We start from the raw sequence: 24,032 nt of genomic DNA on the forward strand, positions 1-24,032 counted from the left end.
CAGCAGTAGCCCCCTTTTTCTCTCCTAGCCCAAAGGCCACCCAGAAAACCGAAGTGCCGCGGAGCATGAGCGCTCTCACCGCCCAGAGCGGCTTGCCAAGGCGCAAAGGAGACTTTATATACCACATTAAAAAGAAAGGAAAAGCGGCGGAATACCAAACGCGACGGTCCGGCGACACCACCCTCTGAACGGCCCCCTCGCCTCAACTTCAAGAAGACCGCTTCGTAGAAGCGGCGTAGAAATCCCTCCGTCCCGAGCTGCGCGCGCGACGGATGTATGAAATCTGTATACCTTCCCCGGCTGAGCGCGCGCCGCGCCGGGAATAGCGCCTCGCGCCGAAGTCGCCGCTGCCGCCGCCGCTACTATGGCCCGAGTCGGACCCCGGGGACCCCGGCGAGGAGTGCGTGGGCGAGCAGCTCCCCTCGCTGGAGTGGGGAGAAGCTCCGTAAAAAAAGGCCAGGTTAAAAGGGCTGCTCATGGAGCCGTCGCCGCCGTCCGGCAGCTCGTCGCGGCTGCTGTCCACGATCATGATGGCTTGGTGTCGCGCGGATGGCGAGGAAGAGGCAGGCGGCTGCTTGGGCTCAGCCGGTGCGATGACGGGGACGGGAAAGGGCTCGGAAAGCGGAGGCGGCTGCAACGGCTCTTATAGCGCCTCCACGCCCTGGCGACGAGGCGGGGGGAGGAGGCGGGGCGGGGCGGGGCGCGGCTGCGCCTCTGCAAGCGGCATTTCCAGTAAGTAGGTCGCCGGCCTCTGTCAACAGTCCTCCCGGCTCTCTCGTGACTCCCCGCCTGACTGCATAGCAGGAGGGATGGGCTCAGGAGTTGCCTCCAACAACCCGAAGGAGCCTCGCCAGCCGTGGTGCGCCATCGGGCACCTGGCGGCGGCTGCAGCGGGAGCATCGAACGTGAACGATCTCCTAGGGTGGTCTCTCTCTTCACATATACTGTACCCTGTGCGTGACCAGGGGGCTAGGCGGAAGCAACTCTGTCCGATAAAGTTAGTGATGATACCCGTGTGTCCCTGTTGCTCCAGTTAACATTTTCCTCAACTGGAAAAGGCGACCAAGAGATATGACCGAGATGTATAAAAATTAAGCGTGGCTGCTTCTCTTTCTAGATCAGTGGTGGCCAAACTTGGCCCTCCAGCTGTTTTTGGAATACAACACCCACCATCCCTAGCTAACAGGACCAGTGGTCAGGGATGATGGGAATAGTAGTCCCAAAACAGCTGGAGGGCCAAGTTTGGCCATAGCTACTCTAGATCAATGCTAACATTTGCCTATGAAGCTGAACAGTGGGAAATTAAGGACAAAGAATGTACTTCTCCTAGTCGAACTATGGAATTCATTTCCGCAAGATGGATGGCAATGAGATTAGCCATCCCATTTGCATTGGTATGGTCTGAGCTGGGAATTAATCTGTCTTCATAGAAGGCGTGACTACTCCCACTTGTCTGCAATTCCTACCTGCATTTATTGTTAGTAATATTAATAAATTAGCACTATTAACCCGAGCAAGCCCATTCAGATGAAATTCCACTGCAGCTCTCACTCTCATCCCTTAGCTTGGTTGTCTGTTATCACCCTATTTCCAAATATGGTGGCCTTCAGATATTGTTGGCCTACAACTCCCATCAATCCCAACCAGCAAGGCCAAAGGTGATGGGAGCTGAAGTCCAGGAACGTCTTGAGGGCCACAGGCTCCCCATCCCTGACATGCCATAATTAAAAGGGTACAGGATTGCCCATTTAACATCAGTAACAAAAAAAGCCTCCACCATTACAAGCGTCAAAACGCTATACCTTATAAAATCCTTGTAACACCTATTAAGCTAATACATTGAAACATGATATACATGATCTACCTAATGAGGGTTATGAATGTTCCAAACTGATACAATAGAAATTGCCAATGGTACACCAAATTTTAAAATGCTGAAAATCGATACATTATCCCTTTTATATAGGCATGTATTTTCCTAAATTTTTGTTAAAACTGCATATATATATACAGTGGTACCTCGCTAGACGAATGCCTCACAAGACAAAAAACTCGCAAAACGAAAACATTTTGCGATTTCAATGGAGACTCACAAGATGAAGTTTCCTATGGCGCGCTTCGCAAGACCCTCGTGTCCGACTCTGGGGTTGCGGCGCTCATCTCACTCTGTAGGCCGAGGGAGCCGCCGTTTGTCCGCAGACAGCTTCCGGGTCATGTGGCCAGCATGACAAAGCTGCTTCTGGCGAACCAGAGCAGCGCACGAAAACGCCGTTTACCTTCCCGCTGGAGCGGTCCCTATTTATCTACTTGCACTTTGATGTGCTTTCGAACTGCTAGGTGGGCAGGAGCTGGGACCGAGCAATATATATATATATAATTCAAGGTTGTTGAGGAAGACACATTTTCATTGGTTTGCTAAAGTTCTGGGCAGCATTTTAAAGGTTAGCAAGCTCTTCCTACTTCACAGCTGTGAATTATTTATCTTAGCAACTAAAATAAAACTCTGTTCATGCAGTTTAAATTTTCAAGCAAGTATTTTGCCACTGCATGAATGTTTGCAGAGGGGATAACCTAGTGGATACTGTGTGCAACACTTTTTTCATATGGGAAATATAGAATGTCTGGGACCATCAAATATTCCTTGCATTGTCCTGGTCCTCTTCTCCCCTTATGAAGCACCTGAGCCTTACTATATTATTAGATGGATCCTTCTGTGAGCTGGCCCATCTATGTTTGTTGTTTCCATCAGTGGTTGGCAGACGCATTAAACACTGGGTCGGGTCCCTCTTCTAGCACTTTCAATCATCGTTATGCTGGCTCATCACAGTTTTTAAAAGAAGTGTTTTATTTTCCATTACAACGATAATAAACTGACAGCTTTAAGAAACACTGGAGTACTAGTATTCTTACCACATTACCCAATTTCATCTCTGATTTCGCACTTCCGTTGCAAGACATTAAAACATTGCCAAATCCACAGCTGTATGTCTCCCCATGCACCCAAAGCAGGATTGATGCTGGAGTACTTTATGCACTTCATGAAAAGCATCCAGGACTCTCCAGATCGGTACTCAATATAGCCTTTTCAGGGGAGATTTTGCCAGGTCAGAACTATAAACACACATCTAATGTCTTATTTATGGCTCTCTCCCCCTTTGACTAATATTGTAGCCAGCTTTATCTCCAATATGGCGGAATCTAAATTATAACTGCATCATAACTCAGAAGTTTCTTGACAAGTTTCCAGCCGCTAATGAGATTGCTTCTCTTTGATGTCCATGTTTTAAGGAATCTTTAACCACATTCCAAGCGAATCCAAGAATACATACTTTGATTATTTATATTTTCAATTCACACAGTTTATATATTTAAGAAACCATATTAATTCAATAAATTTCCCACTTTCCGATCTCGCTTGCTTTATAAATGTTGTTTACGGTTCTTCAGAAGGGAGATTTGTTAAGTAAATTGTAAGGCACAGTAAAGCAGAGTTATAAAATTCTCGCTCCCCGCTTCCGCTCCGTTACATACCATTTCTTGCTATTGGGTACATTCCTCTGTTATCTTTTGTTTTCTCAGTGGCTGAATAAATAGCAGAATAAATCTTCTTTCCTTGTCTGAAGCATGTCCATGACTTATAACCAATCTTTCTCTTGTCATGGAGCTTGTTTTCGCTCGTAGAATCAGCATCCCGGGAGATCCAGGCTCCCACAGGGGCTTTCCATCCAGTGCCCCCAGCCCCTCATTCCTTCCAAAGTCGAAGTGGTGGGCATCTGCAGATGAGACTGCATCTTCCTGTAACCCCCCCCCCCCCCCGGGAAGACTTCCGGAGGCTGCATACTCCCATTTACAGCCTCATAAATTACCCCGTGGGAACCGGAGAGATGGTATGGAAGTCCAGCACCACACTTTGAATTGTGCTCGGAAACGTACTGGGAGCCAATGTAGGTCTTTCAGGACCGGTGTTATATGGTCTCGGCGGCCGTTCCTTGTCACCAGTCTAGCTACCGCATTCTGGATTAAGTTGTAGTTTCTGGGTCACCTTCAAAGGTAGCCCCATGTAGAGCGCATGGCAGTAGTCCAAGTGGGAGATAACCAGAGCATGCACCACTCTGGCGAGACAGTCCGCGGGCAGGTAGGGGTCTCAGCCTGCGTACCAGATGGAGCTGGTAGACAGCTGCCCTGGATAAACTGATCACCTAATTAACATATCCTAAAGTCACATGCAGAAACCCCTCCAAAATGTACAACTGTTCATCTGGACAGAAAAGATGTAAATGAAATCTTAAAAAATTGAGTAGGAGGGAATGTCCTGAAATGAATGCCCCATTTCTTACTACAGTTACCTACAGAAATTCTGCATGGCATGGACATCTTCAGCAGGACTACAAGTAGTACTCAAATACCACTGAAGTGCTACTAAATGAAGACCAGTGTATCACAGAAACAGGCTGTAGTCCTACCCTGTAGTCCTAAACAGCCCCAACTTAAACCCACCAGTATGCTCAACATTTACTTCACAATTCAAATCTATTGAGGCCAAACTTCTGTTGTTGAGCTTTTGGGGGGACTATCAGCCAAAGTTGTTGAGGTTTTTTTTGAGGGGGGGAGATAGGGGTCTTGTGATCGACCAGGGACACCCCACGATCAACCGATAGATCATGAGATACTCTGGATAAAAAGCAGTACTGTAGTAGTAGTAGTAGTAGTAGTAGTAGTATCAGTTGAAATTACACATAGTATCTGTTCACATAGCTTACTGTGTCAAATATATTGCTCTTTTTCTGTTTTCCTTTTATTCCATTAATTCAAAAACTTGAAACACAAAATGGAGGAGTTTTTAAAAGTGAAAGTGTTTTCCAAGTATGAGAAAACTAAACAGACGTGCTCTAGGTTTTAAGCCGCATCATGATTTGTCAGTTAATTGCACAACTTTTTGAGCTTTGAAACTGATGACACCAAACAGAGAATCCCACACATACACATACCAAAACTTTAGGTACTGTATTGTTATTGACATTCCAGATCTATGGGCCTCTATATGGAATTTTTTTCAAGCTAAAATGACAACTTTCTGAAGGAAATCCTCCAGCTGCCCCATTTTGACACCAGCTTAATTAAATAGTACTGGTGATTTGGCCATGCAGACACACAGACAGCACAGTCCAGCCAAAGATAGGAATTTTAAAGTTCCATGATTTCCAAGGTAGAGTTAAAAGAACTTTTAAATCTCACTAACTTTGAGGTATATATAAATGTGGATTATGGAATGCAGTGTCTTGGTAATTTGATCTTTCAGTGCCAGCTTGCCAGACAGAACAACCCCCCCTCTTGTCCCATTGCATGATGTTCTGACACTGTACAGTGGATTGGGGGGGGGTCTGACTTCCCCACCACTCCCAGAAATAGCACACACACTTGCCTGGAGGAAAGGCAGAGGGGTTTAAAGCTCTCTTCTTGCCAGGTCCACTTTGGGTTTTAAGTGCTCCAGTTTGCAAACTTTTTTCAGAAGTCGAACGTGCTCCATTTTGAGGGCTACACTTCCGATTTGGGTGCCACACTTCCGTCTTGAGTGTTACACTGACAATTTGAGTGTCAGTGTATTGTTACACTGAGGTAAGGTCTGTCTGTTTTCGCTATTTGTTTTGCGTTTTTGTAGCTCTTTTTTTTTTTTTTACTGTGTGGAACCCAGTTCAGCTACTGATTGATTGATTGATTGATTGATTGTGTGACTGCAGTATATTGTTTATTGCTTTCATTTTATGGATCAATGGTCTCGTTAGATAGTAAAATTCATGTTAAATTGCTGTTTTAGGGGTTGTTTTTAAAAGTATGAAATGGATTAATGGGCGAGATGTAAATAATAAATTATTATTATTATTATTATTATTATTATTATTATTATTATTATATTACCACTGTACATGATTTTTGCTTATACGCATAACTCTTGCAACCAAACCCTCACGTAAAATGTGATTAATCTCTACTTAAAAAGAGAGTCATATCAGCGGAAGTACAGATCAAAACAATAGGAGGATAGAGATCTTCTCCCAAGACTAAAGTGCACATCTGTGGATACAAGCCAAGTGATTTTATCAGTATCATAATTCCAACCTTATGCTTTCCCCCTTCATTTTGATGTTTTAGTCTAGTAACCTTAACACTCTTTGAGAATGGATCAACCAATTCTCTTTTTCCAGTTTAAGGAGATGAGAAGCTAGGTTGTTCCCCCTGCCACCTGCTCCTTGGACAAAACCCATTTCTTCTTCAACAGTTGGACCTAGTGGACATTATCAATGTTTCCAAAACACTTCTGAATTTGCTTTTTTAATCATGTTCTTAACATGATGTGAGATGAGTGGGAGGGATTACAGGGCTGGGCAATTCAGAGTAGGTGACTCAACCTTAGATTGAAAAGGTGGATACCCATCTCCAAGTGGTTTGTCAAAACAATATGGCCCTACAGTGTTTCATTAGATCTCTAATAGGATTGTTTTATCAATTATTTTACCAGAAAACTCAGCTACCATCTAAATTTTAAAGCTTTCCGGGATTTCCCCCTGACTTTCTCCTAATGCCACAGCTAGCACCGAATAAGTTGTTAGGTACTGGATTCTCAAATACTGGCTTTATTTCATTGTGGATGGCACATAAGCAAATATATTCCTGCTGTGTGTGAATGCTTGTGTGGTTATGAATATCATTAGTTATAGATATCATCATAAACTTGAATTTTGTTGCTTTTCCCATCCCTATGTAACATGTAGTTATTCCCACTGAGTCATGCAGAGGAATGGAACTGTAGTATGAAACATGAGCTGGAAGTCCCCAGCTGAAATCACAGCATGTACTCATTCATTGGTGTCTAGCCAAAGTTCAGTTTCCCAGCCTCAACACTTCATTCTGCCATCAAGGTGTACGGGTGGCACTGTGGTCTAAATCACTGAACCTCTTGGGCTTGCCGATCAGAAGGTTGGCAGTTCAAATCTGGGGGTGAGCTCCCGTTACTCTGTCCCAGCTCCTGCCAACCTAGCAGTTCGAAAGCACACCAGTGCAAGTAGATAAATAGGTGGGAAGGTAAACGGCATTTCCGTGTGCTATGGCTTCTGTCATGGTGTTCTATTGTGCCAGAAGCGGTTTAGTCATGCTGGCCACATGACCTGGAAAGCTGTCTGTGGACAAACACCGGCTTCCTCGGCCTAAGAGCGAGATGAGTGCTGCAACCCCATAGTCGCCTTTGACTGGACTTAACTGTCCAGGAGTCTTTTAACTTACCCTTACCTTTACCTCTGCCATCTGTACTATGGACATGGGTTAATGATCCTGGCCACTATAGCAAGGTTGCTGTGAGGAATACTCAGATAATATACTCAGTTCTGTATAAATACCAGACATTGTTATCTAAAGGAATTGAGTGATATTCTCCACCTCCATCATTCTGCCCGGACACTGAGGTCCAGCACCGAGGGCCTTCTGGCAGTTCCCTCCTTGCGAGAAGCCAAGTTGCAGGGAACTAGGCAGAGGGCCTTCTCGGTGGTGGCGCCTGCCCTGTGGAACGCCCTCCCAACAGATGTCAAAGAGGAAAACAACTACCAAACTTTTAGAAGACATCTGAAGGGAGCCCTGTTCAGGGAGGCTTTTAATGTTTAATAGATTACTGTGTTTTATTTTTCTGTTGGAAGCCGCCCAGAGTGGCTGGGGAAACCCAGCCAGATGGGCAGGGCATAAATAATATATTATTATTATTATTATTATTATTATTATTATTATTATTATTATTTCATTGAGTGTCCTGCAAGTATCTAGACAGCATTGCATGTGCTGGTTTTGAGGTGCGGGGGGGGTGTGTGTGTGTGTGTCTCTTTGGACAGGGTTGTTGCTGTTGTTTTTTAATCAAAGCCTTCTTCGGACAGTCAAATAGTATGTCATCATGTGAGAGGAGCCACAGGGACAAGCACAGTAGTATAACTATTCCATTCACCCCCCAGATTCTGATTTAAGAACCCTGATGTGGTTCTCATGTGCAGGGAGCCTCCATGAGTACAGGAGGGCCCCCCCCCCACTTCAGTAGGTCCCCTGCCATGAATTGGTTGGCTTAAATGGTGATGAAGGAGGAGCACACTCATCTACCCACACACCCCTCTTAAGGCATTAACAGAATGCTTGGTGAGACCTTAACTGATCAGTCTAGCTCTGTATGCTGGTTTGCCAAAGAGGAATTAATTAAAGCCACACATTGAGTCAAAGTGTTGTAGTGGATAGAGCAGTGGGGCTTTGCCCAGGGAGAACTGCTGGGTTTAAATCCACACTTAGCAAGGAAGTTCCCAGATGACAATAGGCCAGTCCCTGTCTCTCAGCCCCAACCTGCCAAATAGGGCAGAGGTGCAGGCATGGAAGAGGAGGAAGGCAGATCAGGTTGGGATCCGATCGGGCTGGGAGCCGGGGAAGAAGAGGCTCAGTCCCCGCCTCCGGCTTGCTTAAAGGAGGGGAAGCCCCGCCTCCCGGCCGACCCTATTGGTCGGCCCGGGTCTGACGGAGGCAGGAACTCCCACCTCGCGAGGAGGCTGAGCTCTCAGCCCCCATCGCGAGAGTTCGGTCGGGGCAAGCCCACAACACCACCTCCATGGGATGCGGAAGTGGTTTTATGTCACACAAAACTTCTTCAAGAAAGGAAAACAATATAAACAGATTTCTGTTCAGTCCTCGGAGCTTTTTGAACATTTCACTAGCTGGCAAAAAACATACAGCAGTCACTAATCATCCTTGTTTAAAAAGGAATAACTATCACCAACGGAGACCTAGAAAACAAAGGCTGTCATATTGTGCACAGTTATGTGCCTGTGGGTCCTATGAAAGTGTTGTAGCTATGCTGTTCATATCACAAATGCAGCCCATTAGCATGAATGGGGAGAGTATTGTTGCTTTCATGCCTTGCCCATAGACATCTGGTTAGCCACTGGATGCTGGAGTAGATGAGGAATTGGTGTGATCCATCAGGGCTCTTAATGGAAGAGTAACTTAGGGTTGTATCCAGTGGTGGCTTTGGAAGCAAAAAGTACTTGCGCTTGGGCAAGGTGGAGCATCCAATTTTTACCAATCCTAGCCCCTGCTACAACCTTCTGTGCATACTGTTTTGGAGGGTCCCCCAACCATCAGGGGGTTGCAATGGATGGGGAGGGGGGAATAAATGAAAGCCAGGTGCCCAGCCCTGTATGCATACAACGCACAAAACCACCATTGATACAAGCAGATATCCACAAAAAACGGTAAAGAAAAGAAATAATCTGCACAAAAGAAAGTGAAACTTAAAACCACTATAGCTGTGCCCGTCAAGTTAACTATTCATTTCTTGTAGTACAAAATAACTTTTAAAAGTGCCAATGAAACATTTTTTGACCATCAACATTTTATAGATTTTCTAAGGCCAGGAGAAAATTCCCAGAGCGGAAAAACTTGGCATTAATGGATTACCGTACATAATGCAGCAAGGAATCAAAGGTGACCGTTGTTTGTGGAAATGACTAATGATTAATCAAGGCCATAACGTAAAAGGAAATTTGCCTGCAAAGTTCAAGTCTACTGAAATGGGAGCATCACAAAAATGACCATGCCTGCAATACACATTTGTCCAACAAAAAATGTTGCCTTTTCAATTTCGTGAGCAGAACAGCATAGGAGGTTCCCATGATCACCACTGTACACTCTAGTGCTCGACCAGGTGTGAGGGAGAGCACAGAAGACAAAGAGCTTGAGACAGTTGTGCAGGTGATGCTGTTGGTGCTAAACCATTGTTTAATATGTGAATGGAGAAGGGGCCAGTAAATGTGAAACAGCAATGCTGTGTGGCCCCTAGGGTTTAGGTTCTTAGAAAAGTGTCCATGCAGAAGCAGCTGAGCAGCCTGATCAGATGTGATTTTATTTACAGTAAAACATTTTTAATCCAGTCTTTCCTTAAAAAGACTTCAAGGCAGCAAACAATCTATTAAAGCAATAAAAGGCGACGGATACTATTTTTGAAAAATACAGTCGTACTTCGGAAGTCGAAAAGAATCTGTTCCGGAAGTCCGTTCGACTTCCAAAATGTTCAGGAACCAAGGCGCAGCTTCCTATAGGCTGCAGGAAGCTCCTGCATCCTATCGGAAGCCACGGAAACCACGATGGACGTTTGGGTTCCAAAGAACATTCACAAACCTGAACAATCACTCCGGGTTTGCGGCGTTCGGGAGCCAAAACATTTGTCTCGCAAGGTGTTTGACTTCCGAGGTACGACTGTACACAAATTAAAAGCAGCAGACATTAAAACAGTAATTGAAAGAAGTAAAGAAAGGCACCAGATAAAACAATTGAAACAGCTTCCAGCAGAATTAACCCAAAGCATTCCTAATACAGAAATCTTTATACTGCAGCAAAAGAGGGAGAAAGGCAGGCTTCCCTGTGGGGGGTGTACCTGAAAAGGCTCTCTCCTTGGTCCCAACCATATGCATTCAAGAGGTCATTGGGATACCCAGAAGGCTGAGTATCTTAATAAACAGGCGGGCTCAGAAGAAAGAAGGCAGCCCTCAGCCCTTCTGATACTGTGCTCCCAAATTATCAAGATCTTTAAAGGGCATCACTAGCACTCTGAAGTGCTAGTGACTAAAGAGATCAGAAGCCAGCACAATTGTTTTAACAAGGGAGTCACAAGCTTCCTGCAGGCAGTCCTACTTAATAGACACATTCTGGACCAACTGAAGTTTCCAAGCACCTTTCAAAGACAGCCCCACGCACAGTGCAATACATTCGTCCAGATAGGATGTAACTAAAACATGTGTCATCACAGCCAAATCTGCAGTTTTCAGGAATGGGTGTAACTGGCACATAAGGCTAATTTGGGCAAAGATGCATCGGATAACAGCCATTAGCTGAACAGCCAAGGAAACAGTCCAGAAAACTACAAACTTGTGTTTCCATGGGGACTGTTTACAGCTCAGATGTCAACAGGATTTTCTCTCTCTGTGCCTGCTGCAGAAGGAATGTTGAGAGCAGAAATGCCCCTTCATAGACCTTGACCTCGTCAGCACAAATACTCTTCACACTGCTCAACAAGATCGGATGCCCAGCTAACTGAAGATGGTTTGCACTTCCATCCAAGGAGCAATGGGGGCCTCTTCAACCTGGCACATCTCCATGCCAAGACAAAAGTGTGGCAGGTTCTAATCAGCAATATGTTGTTTGTGGATGACACAGCCTTGACAGTGCACTCCAAGGAAGCTCTACAAAGATTCATCAGCTGCTATGCCCAAGCCTGCAGGGAGTTTGGCCACACCATTAGCCTGACAAAGACCAGCATCTTGGGTCAAAAGATGTTGCCAGCACTCTACGCCTCAGCATTGATGACCACACACTTGAGGTAGTAGATGATTTTATCTACCTGGGCTCCACCTTAACCAGCAGCCTTTCCATTGACTCTAAGCTAAATAAGTATATTGGTAAGGAAGCAACAGCAATGGCTCGCCTCTCCAAGGGAGAGAGGTGCTAACAGTGCCAAAATGAAGGTTTGTGTGTTGAGAGCATGCTGCTTTATGAAAGTGAGTCAGGGGCAACTTACACCTGCCAGGAACAACACCTCAATGCCTTCCATATGTGCTGCATCAAGACAGTCTCAAAGATGTGCTCTTCCAAGCCCACATTCCCAGCATGTCTGCAGCGATTATTACGCTGGCTTGGTCATGTATATAGAATGGATGAAGAAGAGGAAGAGGAAGAGGAAGAAGATATGGCAGCATCCCCAAGAATATGGGTGCCAGGTTCCCAGTAAAAACACCCCTTTGAAGTTATTATTTTCATTACAAGGGAAGCTGCCATTGGTGCCAATGGAGGCTTCATTTGAAATGCAGATAGCCTTGAGGAGGGGTTTTTCTCAAGAACCTGGCAGAGAGGAAAAACAGAGGAACTACTGCCCCTCCTCACCACTCACTATGGAGATTGTTCAGGTTGTTACTCATATGACTCCCAAAAATATATGTATGTTAACTGCATCCAGGTGGCTAACATCACATCTAGCTGCAACACAAGTAGCTGCATAGGATTGCAACCTTGGTGTCAAAGAGGCACAGCAGAAGGATAGAAGTTAACTTTACTCAGTCTGCCCCTTTGAACAGCATGTGTTGCATTTCCTTTCCTCAATGAAGGTTATCATAGAATCAAAGAATTGCAGATTTGGAAGGGACCCCGAGGGCCATCCAGTCCAACCCCCTGCAATGCAATAATTTCAACTAAAGCATCCATGACAGGTGGCCATCCAACCTCTACTTTAAAAATTCAAATGAAGAAGAATCCATTGCCTTCTAAAGAAGTCTGTTCCACTGTCAAAAAGTTCTTAGTGTTGGAAAGTTCTTCCAGATGTTTAGTCAGAATGCCCCTTGGTTTCTTTGGCTTGGTTGGAAGCCATTGGTTCGGGTCCTACCCTTTGAAGCGGGAGAAAACAAACTTGCTCCATCTTCCATGTGACAGCCCTTTAGATATTTGAAGATGGTTATCACTGAACCAACCGAAAAAGAGCTAAATAAATTAACTGATAAGACTCTTTTATTGACACCATACAGGAAGCTGGTCGCAAGAACATTCTCAAAGTAGACAGTTTATAATTAGCAAACATTGCATTATCTACACAAATATTTGCTGTACCAAAGTGGTTGCCACTGATGTCAATCCGCTCTCCCCTGCTCCACGAACAGGAATAAAGTAACACAGTAGAAGTCCAGGTTAATTTACACAAAAGCAACTGCCCTATCCTTATCACTAGAGAATGGCCTCAGTGCCAACTAATAATAAAAGTGATGTTGTTGATTTTGTTGTTGATTTTGTTGTTTCAGTTCTTTGCCCTTCCCCCTTTGAGAACTTAAGGCGGCTAACATGAAACACACACACACACACACACACACACACACACACACACACACACACAAATGAAACCATAGCACAAAACATCATATAAGATAAAATATAAGAGCCAACTTTAAATTACGCATGTTGACTCTCCCTTTATGATCAAAAGGCTTGCTGGACAAATAGATCTTAAGGTGTTGCATGAGTGAAAATAATGCAAGGAACATGTCCGTGATCTCAATAGGGAGGGATTTCCAAAGCCAGGATACCACCATTAAGAAGGCCTTGCCTTGTACAGTATAGCAGCTCCCGTGCCGTGTTGACAACTACACTTCTTAAAACCCAAGTTGGCTGGTACTGGGGAAGGCACTCCTTCAGGTAATTGGGTCCTCCTGAACCATTTGCAGCTTTGTAGATCAGTACCAAAATAATAATAATAATAATAATAATAATAATAATAATAATATATTATATATTATTTATACCCCGCCCATCTGGCTAGGTTTGCACAGCCACTCTGGGTGGCTTCCAACAGAAAAATAAAATAAAATAAAATAATTGATTAAACATTGAAAGCCTCCCTAAACAGGGCTGCCTTCCGATGTCTTCTAAATTGGGCCTGGTAGTTCGCTGGCAGCCAGTGCATTGCTTTCAAGACTGGTGTTCTGGGATCCCATTTAGATGACCTATTCAGAAATTGGGCAGCAGCATTCCGTACTGCTGCCACTTCCAGACAGTATTGAAAGAAAGTTCCCCGTAGAGTGCATTGCAATAATCCAATCAGGAAGTTATCAGAGCATACACTACTGCAACCAAGTTATCCCAGTCCAAGACTGGTTTTAGCAGATGAACCAGCAGAAGCGGATATAGACTTCTTGCCACTGAGGCCACATGTGCCTCCTGTGACAATTTGAAATCTAGGAGTACTCCTAGACTGTGCACCTAGGAGTAGTCCAAGACTGTGCACTGTTCTCCAAGGGAAAGTGCCTCCCTGTTATTAATATGTCATATACCTAATTCTAAGACATGGGAATCACCTACCCGCAAAGCTGCTACCTTTATTAGGATTCAGCTTCTGTTTAATGAACTTGATCCTGCCAATCACTGCCTCCAGACAGCAGCCCAGCATTTGCACAGGCTCTCCTGAATCGGATGGTGTGGAGCAAGAGAGTTGAGCGTAATACACATACTGGTAATGCCACACTTGGAATTACCAGATGACACCTCCCAGTGGTTTCATGTAGATATCAAATAACATGGGAGACAGGATAGAACCTTGTAGAACTGCAAAAAGTCCTTTTTTGCACCTCAAATACTAATTTTTGTTCTGTCACAAGTTCTCATGGACTTGAGCTACAAAACCCAATGCCAGAATTCCATTCCTTCCCTGTATGGGGGAATACCCTCCTCCCCTGCAAGAAGAGAAGAGATGGGACTCTCCCACAGGGGTAACATGGGCAACAATATGGGGGCAATTTGCCCTATCAGGGAAAACAGGCTATTTAAGCCCATTCCACCCCACACTCCCCTCTCCCCTCTTCTCATTGAGGTTAATGTTGGCCAACAGAACCACAGTGTACATGTCAGGTTCATATACCCAAACAGCACACATTGAGGAGGAAGGAGTTTCTTCAAGCCTTGCTGCATAATCTCAAGTGTGTGGCTGGCAGTTCGCTTAGGAGATGGGGCAGTTGAAATCATCCCATCAATCCACCTAACCACCCAGACCTCATCAGTTTTGGTTAATTTGGTTTCATTGTTCTGATTGGCAGATTCTTCAGTTGCTATATTTTAATAAATACTCATCTTTACTCATCTTTATTGTCTCAAGTCTTCTCGGGTGTGTTGGCGATAAAACTATTAGACTTTAAAGTGTCCCAAGATGCCTTTTGGGATTTTTGTTGTCATCGATACTACTCCTCTGTGGAACTTTGAAATATGAATATGATGGTGATCCTTTTTCTGTATGGCTTGATTTTACAAGGGTGGCGCCATATATCAAACTGCAGTTTTGTAGGTGGCATTTCTAGAGGACAGTTTAAGGAAGCTTTCCAAGGGAAGAGTACAGCAACAGTTGCAAGTAAGAGGCTCCAAGGGGACCTAGCCTATTTCCTTCAGTTCATCCCTATTGCAGGAGCAAGTAAGTAACCCCACGTCAAGTCCATTGCTAAAGAAGAAGAAGAAGAAGAAGAAGAAGAAGAAGAAGAAGAAGAAGAAGAAGAAGAAGAAGAAGAAGAAGAAGAAGAAGAAGAAGAATCATAGAGTTGGAAGAGACCACAAGGCCCATCCAGTCCAACCCCCTGCCGAGCAGGAAACACCATCAAAGCATTCTTGACATATACCTGTCAAGCCTCTGCTTGAAGACCTCCAAAGAAGGAACTCCACCACACTCCTTGGCAGCAAATTCCACTGTCGAACAGCTCTTACTGTAGAAGACCAGCTTTTAAAATGAATTCCAATTCAGTTTGAGGGAAGCCACCAGTTGCCCTAGCAAACACTGTAATACATGTTAATGCTCGCATCTGCCTCAAGCCACCTGTCTAGGGCAGCCAAACTGTTGTAACAACCGGAACAGATTTGTGTCAACAGCAGGCTTCCTTCTAGGAAGGAGAATCGAATCAGTAAATGATACGCAAGAAATCAACAGCCACATGATTCATAGCATGTCTGGGAAAAGAATGAAGAGGCTTTGAGGTGAGGGCATTCACCTATGTGTAATGTCCTTCCAGTGATAAACTAACATATTACCAGGTCTACATGGCATCTACCCAAGTGTTCTAATGTGAAATGACAGATATGGAACTTATCCCTACGGTTGTCCTCTGTGCCTGAGAAATAGAAAGGGACTAATGTAAAACCCATTTTTTTAAAAAAGGAACCCGGGAAATTATAAGCCACAAACCTAAATGGTTTTTTAAAGGTTTAGACATTCATGGAGTATAAGTCTGCCTATGGCTACTAGCCATGATGGCTGTGAATTACCTCCAGTACTGAGGAAGTATGTCTCCAAATACCAGTGCAAGAGGGGTGAGTGATGCTGGACTTAAATACGGCTTGTGGGCTTCCCACAGACATTTGGCTGGCCACTGTGAGAACAGAATGGTGAAGCAGATGGCTTTTAGCCTAATTCATTGCGGGTCTTCTTATGGTATTCAGAGGCATGTGGCATTAGGCCATCATAAAGCTGGCTGTGATTTTGCACAAGTGTCATGGGGGGTGATTGTGAAGGGACTGTTCTGTCATGACAGCAGTGTTTCATTTGAACCATGGCTTGGCTCTGAGGGTTTTTCCAGTGCCACTTTCTATCCAGCAAGATGAGAAGTAGCACCAACACAGAAGACCTTTGGGCAGGAACATGATGAATTTCCCTCACCATTAAGTAACCATGGCGAGTCTCTAATGTCTAGGCCTGATGGCTTAGCTTCAACTTTGAGTTCCGGTATCTAACCTGCATGGAAGAAGACATCCTCTGGGGCATAAAGAGATTGTGGAATATGGGCAGAAAAATGACCTACTGTGCTGTTCTAGACAGAATGGCGGGCCCATCTTTGCGCCATCTACCAGCCTTATGAGTTGACCTCAAGGAGTGTCACACAAATATATTGAATTGTTGTAAGATTGGAAGTTTGTACAGAATAGAGTTAATGGAGCAGAAGATACTGCTGGCTACTCCCTTAAAAGTTCTGGGAAAGTTGTCAGGCATGTTTTTTTGTTCGGGAAACTACAGGCGATGTAGCGTATGTCTCTATGGGAGCTGACTGTTGACTGGTAAATGGCCCAAGAAGGCTAAGAGAAGATTAAAGAAGATGACTTATCCTTGTTCCCTTTAACCAGGGCAAGGAGAAAAGCTTGCCAATTTCCTGCAGATTCCAAGTGTGACAGAGACTAAGAGAGAAAGCAGATTTTTTTCTGGCTCTTTAAGCCAGCAGCATTTTGGGGTACTGGCTTCTTTCTACCAGAGATCTGATATGAGCAGTGGATTTGGCTGTTTGTTGGAATATTTAATCTACTCAATATGCATATTTGAAAATAAACTCAAATATTATACAACACTATAAGCCTCCAGTGATCTTCTCCCCCAAAAAACCAATCCTGGATGAGTGCTGCACCCCAGAAATTTCTTGGCCCTCCAGACTAAAACAGCTACTCACTAGGAAGAGCAGGCCCACTGTCTCCATGTCTATTCTGGCAGCACTGTTACAGGACCTAATATCACCCACAACATCAGGGGTTCATGCAACTGTAGAAATGGACTGTAGTCCATAAAAACTTATGCCATACAACATTAGTCATCAGTCTTCTAGGTGCTACAAGAGTCTCTGTTGTTTAAGTTGATGAAACTGCATTTATAATGGAGATATTGTGATGTATTGAACTATTGCATATTTGCTTGGAAAACTTTTTATGATACTCCAGCCTTACGGTTTAAGAAATTGAAATAATTTCCCAGTTAAAAAGCTAGTTTCCCCATGACAACATCAACACTTCCCTAACCAATGCAATGACTGGATCTTTGTTTCTCTTTTTCGTTTTGGGAAATCAGGAAGTTTCATGGCCAATTACAGCATTTTGATGCAAACAGTACAATGCCATAGCAGAACAGCTGATTTATTTCATCTTTACAGAGCTTTGTACAGCACATCATACTGTGCATGACATTTCATCTCCATCAGGGCATTATTGGTATCCATCTGTCTCAAGAGACAATGGAGTGTGCCTCCAGGGGTGAAGTCAAACAGCTGCGTTAGCAACACCAAAGTGACCTCCCTGGGGTGCAAGCCTGGGTGGTGTCTATGGAGGTCCTGGGCTGCCCAGACAACAAGTCCCCCCTCTACGACACCCTGATGTGGTCCAAAGGAAAGCAGAGCAATATGTTTGGCACCAGCTTGGCTGCAAGAATTGCCAGAAGGAGGCAAACAAGTCACCATCTAACCGTCCAGATTTGTGTAGGATTTACTCCTTAGCCTTTTCTTCTCCTGAAGATACCCCACAAGGCAGCAGAGGTTTAGGATCAGAGTTTTCCTTCTCTTAGATGGGTTACTTTCCCAAGTTGGCAAACCCCATATGCCCGTCACTTTCCCTTTATAGGACATGCAGAAACTGCCTTCTTGACCACAATCAGTCTTGTCTGCTCAGTCTGCTGAAGACAGGAGTGCCTGGCATGCTCTGGTCCATGGGGTCACGAAGAGTCGGACATAACTAAATGACTAAACAACAAGCTCAGTCTGCTGGAGCCTGTCTTTGCATGCAGAAGAAGTCCCTAACTCACTAAGGATTTGAGACACATTGTTGAGCTATGGGGACAATCAGAGCATTAGTTTCAGAGAAATTTAACCCCCCACCCCCCCAAAAAAAATCCCACCAAAATTATCTTAATAAACACCACCACCACCTTTCCCCACTGTGTCTTTTCTGCCAAAAATAAAGCTGTTTTTCCTTCTCCTACATACCAAATTGAGTTAAAATCTTTTAATTCCATCCTGAGCTATCATGGCCACATGACACACATTTTTAGAACTATCAAAATGCCAGGCCTCTTCAAAATAACATTTTATTCAACGAGAAATCAATACTTTACTTTTTATTATTTCATGTGCATGGAATTACTCAAGAGCCTAATGTGTATGAACTAACATATGTTCATTAGAAGCAAACAACAACAACAACAACAACAACAACAACAACAACAACAACAACAACAAAAGACATTGATTTAATTTCTTGGGCCTTAATAGACAAGACTGCTCAAGCATGCCATGTCAAATGCCAGCTCTTCTCAAAATCCATGCCAGGTTTTCCTTTAAGACTATGGGTTTATTTTAGTCTGTGTGCAATACACTGTAACATCATTACCTCACAGCTCATTCATCTCCTGCAATGAAATGAAACCTTGCATTTACATGTAATGATAAAAAACAAAACTTCCTCTTCTTTCTTCTTCTCTCAGTGCACAATTATCTATGAAGGTGACGGTGGGAGGAAAATCTCCCTAAATACACCATGTAATTCAGTCATAATAATGTGCCTATGCAGATCACACAGGGAAGTTTAAACTAGTGGCTGTTGAACTACACTCCAAGGAGGCTAATCAGGAGTTCTTAACAGACAATATCAACAGTGTTGAACAAGTTCTTCTGAAAACCATTCATGCCTTAGGATTGCCAGGTCATCTGCAGCTCAGACCCTGAGACTCAAAGGACACATTTAGTGAACACTACCACCTCATTCTGCTTAAGTGCAAAAGCTCTCTGTACCCTGTAGAGCTAGTATTTGTGGTTTTTGCAAGTTTACTGCCACCAAGCCATTCCATCAGACTGGGCCAGTCCTAGACTAAATGGTACCCTGGGGAAAAAACAGGTTTGGTGTGCCTTTCTGAATACCTTCTTTCAATGCATTTGTTGCCTGTTTAATAAATTTGATGCACCATTTGTGGACATCGTTTATCATTGACAATAAATTTGCAGGAAAGGATTTGATCACAGATCACTCACATAGGTTTTTTTAATGGGCATAGATGTACATTTCCCATGGATTAAAACAAAAAAGAGTTGTAATGAAATCATGACTGTGCAGGTTTGTGTTGCCAGCTTTATAACAGAGCTTATGAACTGTCCGTACTGTATTATTGTTTCAGCTATTGAGGGGATAGCCCATGACAGGCACCCCGTCTGCTCAGCACCCTAGGCAGTTGTCTGGGTTGCCTGCCCCTAAATTGAAATTAGTGGCTTTCAAATTATCGCTGGCTCCACATCCAGTGCACTCCTACACCTAATGCTTAAAGCCGCATTCACACAATGTTAGCCACAATCCATACTGATCCTGCAGTTTCTTGACAAATACTGCTCCCCCCCCAAACCAGGTTCACTCCTATTAGAAAACTTGGATGCAGTGTGTAAGCAGCAAAGTGAACATACCCAGCAGCCATCACACAGGCACAGACTACAGTTTAATGAATAGAAGTTTGTGAGGTTGCAGAGGTGGGGAAACAAAAAAATGCCCTGTGCATCAGGTGGAGAAATCCCTGTCCCCTCTCTGATGTGAAATGACTCCATGCAAATGCAACCTGCAATGCGGGGGGGGGGGGGTGTCACCTCGCTGCATTTTAAGCCACTAATGGGAACCCTTCATTTCCGTTTGAAAATGATTCTGTCCCATGGAATGCATTGTTACATGCCACCCAAATCTCCAAGCAGTGTTTGTTGCATGGCTGCCATGTTGGAGTCGAACTGTCAGCCCACATTGTGTTGTGACCATCCCCACCCTCCCGGTTCTCCATCCTGCTGTGTTTAACAGACCAAAACAATTTTCCTCCAGCCTACATCAGGCAAACTTCAATGCTAAAACTAAACTCTCCTTGTCTCTGCCAACTATGTCCCTCTGAGCTCAGGCAGGGGCTGCTCCCAAGAGCCAGCTAGCTTAATGGCCCATCATCCTGCCATTTGTTAGGTCATCAACTTGGCCATTACTAAGTAATTACCTCATGAAGAAGCTGGTCTGCCTTATTTCCGACACCAAGAATTCAGAGGTTTGCTTAAATTCCAATGGTTTACTGAATTCAGAGTTTTAGGGGAGTCTGACCCCCATCCAAAAAACCCAACAACCTCATAACAATATGCTTGATATCAGGCACATCCCCACATACCAAGGCCACAATTCTGACTGCTACAATCTAAAAGCAGGACATAACCAGCATGCAGAACAAATAACTCAATTGTCAATCACAAATATAGGGCTGATACAACCAAAGAACCCACACAAACACGAACAATGGAACAGATAATCACTCATTTTTTCCCTAGTTCTCTACTACAACCAGTGTGATACAGTATAGTGGCATGTGGTAGGGAGTGAGGCACCATGTCAATGACCTTGAGCTCCTTGGAGGAAAGGTCGGATATAAATGTAAAAAATTAAGCAAAACAAAACCACACATAACATATACCCTTTCCCCTGCAATCTTTCTCTCGGCACAAGATGATGGAGGGGAAAACAACACAAAAACACTGTTGACGTGTCCTCAACTTCTAAGGTTTCCAAAGGTATTTAGTTGGCCCTTTTTCCAAACTAAGTGTTGACTAGCTGGTGACATGACATATGATATCTCCAATTTCAAAAAATTAGCAAAAGACAAGAAAATGTGTTTGAAATAAAGCAGGCACACTATGATTTTCAATACTGATTTTCACTTTTCTCTTATTGATTCTAAAGCGTGCGGCAAAGAAGTTTGAGAATTAAAAGTAATCAAGAATTCATTTCTTAAATCTGAACTATTATCTCGAATTCATTTCTTAAAACTGAGCTGAACTCATCAAACAGCAGAAAATAAGTTAGGTAGCAATCCTGTATACATTTACCTGGGAGTAATTCCCATTGAACTCAATTGGGCTTTTTTCTAAGCAAGTATAGGATTGTATCATTTGACTTTGTTCCTTGATAAACCTACACTGTAGTTAATGCACTGCTCTTTCTAAACCCCACAAAATGCAATGGGAATACTCAGTTTAAAATTTAGGATCAGAGGAATGAAATGAATCTCAGCAGGAAATGCAGCACATTGTAATATAAAGCTGAGAAAAAAATCAACTATGCAGTGGCACTCTATCCATGTTCAAACATTCAATAATCCTTTGTTGGATACAGTGCTAGTCAGAATGGTAGTACAAAAGCACGTAAACAGTTAATTATTTTCTTCTGGAATAACTAAAGTTAAAGACAAAGTAGTTTTCAAAACTGGAAAATTTTAACTTTGTTAATATTTCTTAAGTTGATTTCAATGAAAGCCTGCTGTCTCCCTTTGTACAGTAAAGGGGATTTTTCATGTTCTGAATATGTTTATTGGTATGTTAAAAGAAGTAGAAGCAATAAAGAAATTGAAAGTGAAAGATCACAGAGAAACCCTCTCATTCATATTCATAAGACATATATAAAAGAAAGCACACAGAAAAACAGACCCTTTCTTTGGAGAGACAGCAAAACATGATGGCAACTGAGGCCACCCAATTTCTATCAGTTTCTATCTATATTCTGTCCAAATTTCTATCAGCTCTATAACTCACCCCATGTGAGCTCTGCAGCTGCAACAAAACTCAGAACTCTCTGATTTTGCCACTCCACCCCATGCCATACTGATTCCTACTGCAGGGAAGCAGGTATGAGCTCAAGCTTCCTGGTTTGTCTCTCTCAAAGCAGAACAGGAATGGCAAGGAACTGGTTATGTTGGTGTCAGCAGAAGCAAAGTCATCTTTCTCCAGGACCCTCTCAGCATTAAGCATTGTCTGGACTGGGATGCAGGAGGAAAATAGCACCTACTTCCCCAAGCTCCAGTACTGTATCTCTCTCCGTTAAGGATGGCTCAGGGGAACCTAGAGATGGAAGTGGGCCCTCAACCCATTAACTGGTCCAGTTGTGTGCCTGCCCATGTGCAGTTGATAGACTTTCTTCCCCTTTTGCTATCCTGGGATATTAGTAGAGTTATGGTGCAGCACAGCCTTTGCTAGCCAGGGGCTGATGGAAGCTGCAGTACAAAACATCTGGAGGGTACCAGCTTCTTGAAGACTGGGGTGACAAGAGCCAGCAGAACAGTTCCCAGAATTCTCTGAAACAGAGGCTCCAAGGTAGCAAACAAGTTCATACAGAAAGTGTCTTCTGAGCTCTGTAAATTAGCTTGAGGGCTATTACATGGATGTTTGTGTTATCAACGTAGATTTAGGGTGGTCACTGTAATCATTTACATTTTACATACATTTAAGCTTTCCACGTGATTATCAGAGTCTGTGTTTGTTACATTCATTTCCACCTGACCTCACTTCTTGCCTGTGTGTGTGTGTGTGTTTATTTATTTACAGATAGAGATTTATTTCAAACACACATACCTGCCAGTTTAGGATAACACTTCCTGCATCTGATCTGATAATACAGTATGGACTCTAGAATGCAAAAGCTTGTGCCACAATAAACATGTTTGCTTTAAAAGTACCACACTCCATGTTGGGTTTTCTCTAAGCTAGAAATAGCTCCTTGTCCACACTACCTTGCCATCTCAACTGTCCATCATTCCCATTCATACTTATAGACCCTAATCTAGCTCCATTGACTGACACTGAGGTTCCTGTCAGTTCAAGACGACTTGTCAGTCAGGACAAACTCGTCTAATGATTTTTACTGGCAGTTAAGCACAACTAATTCTACTTGGAGCCAGCAGGTGAGCAAGCACAGCCCGCCACATTTCTCTCTCTCTCTCTCTCTCTCTCTCTCTCTCTCTCTGTGTGTGTGTGTGTGTGTGTGTGTGTGTGTGTTTGTGTTTCCTTAAAAGTTGGCTTTCAATAACCAGAGAGACAACAAAACCCCTTTCCCCTCCCTGCCCCACAAACCTCAGATTTCCCACACACAAATAAAAGAATAATGGAATTGCAGAATTGGAAGGGACCCCAGGGGTCAACTGGTCCAACAGGAATAATAACAACATGAAATAAGTTTCCAGAGCTTAAACCAGGCTTGATGCTTGTTTGTTGACAGAACCTCTGTGTTTTTAATTGAATGAATCTTTATTTGTGTCAGCCATCAGCCATAGCAATAAAACAATACGATATACAAAGAATAGAAATAAAAAATCAACTATATAAAATACATTTTAGGGTTTTGAATCAATAGACAAATAGTAGATCTTATTCGGATTGCCCCAGCTAAAAACCTTGCAACCTTTGCTGTCGCCTGCTCATCTTGATCTGCCAAGAGAAAGGGCACTGTGGTAGTGGTTGGGCGACCCGGAATGGACAATAAAAGTGTTTTTTAATAGAAATTCAGCTGGTGAAAACCTCCATGCCAAGTCTGTCTGCCATGTACCTGTAAGGAAGCCTCTTCCTCTCTCTCCCACACCCCAATAGCAATGGATTGTAGGTGAGAAGCACACGGTTTCGCCTTTTTAAAGGATAAGGAAATATATATATTTATATACCTTCATGTCTCGGGAGTGAAGCTAGGTTTCAGGGAACGAGCTAGATGGTTTTCCCGGCTGCTTAACGGGTCCTCAGCTGCTTATGTGCTCCGTCTCTATGGCAAAGCGAACATTTCCCTCGGATGCTTAAAATTTCTGCCGGCAGAAGCTCCCCCCGCCCCGCCCCGTCACCGCCACGCGCGCCTCTCCAGCCAAAAGGGAAAGTTTC

The 24,032-nt window shown here is 43.7% G+C and overlaps 1 protein-coding gene across 2 annotated transcripts in view; it reads right to left on the reverse strand.

The window, feature by feature from the left end:
* Positions 1-24,032, reverse strand: part of NFKBIZ (NFKB inhibitor zeta) — a 37,701-nt gene extending 13,669 nt beyond the window's left edge. The window contains exon 1 of one of the 2 annotated variants that reach the window (XM_060273707.2): positions 23,825-24,032. Coding sequence is in view for 1 of the 2 variants with exons in the window: in XM_035115107.3 (XP_034970998.1) it covers positions 292-529 (238 nt within the window). In the remaining variant the exon portion in view is untranslated. Of the gene's footprint in view, positions 1-291; positions 624-23,824 lie in introns of those variants that run through there. The other variant, XM_035115107.3, reaches the window with a different exon arrangement.

This window comes from Zootoca vivipara, chromosome 4 (genome assembly GCF_965207765.1).
Source record: "Zootoca vivipara chromosome 4, rZooViv2.hap1.1, whole genome shotgun sequence".
Lineage (NCBI taxonomy): Eukaryota > Metazoa > Chordata > Lepidosauria > Squamata > Lacertidae > Zootoca > Zootoca vivipara.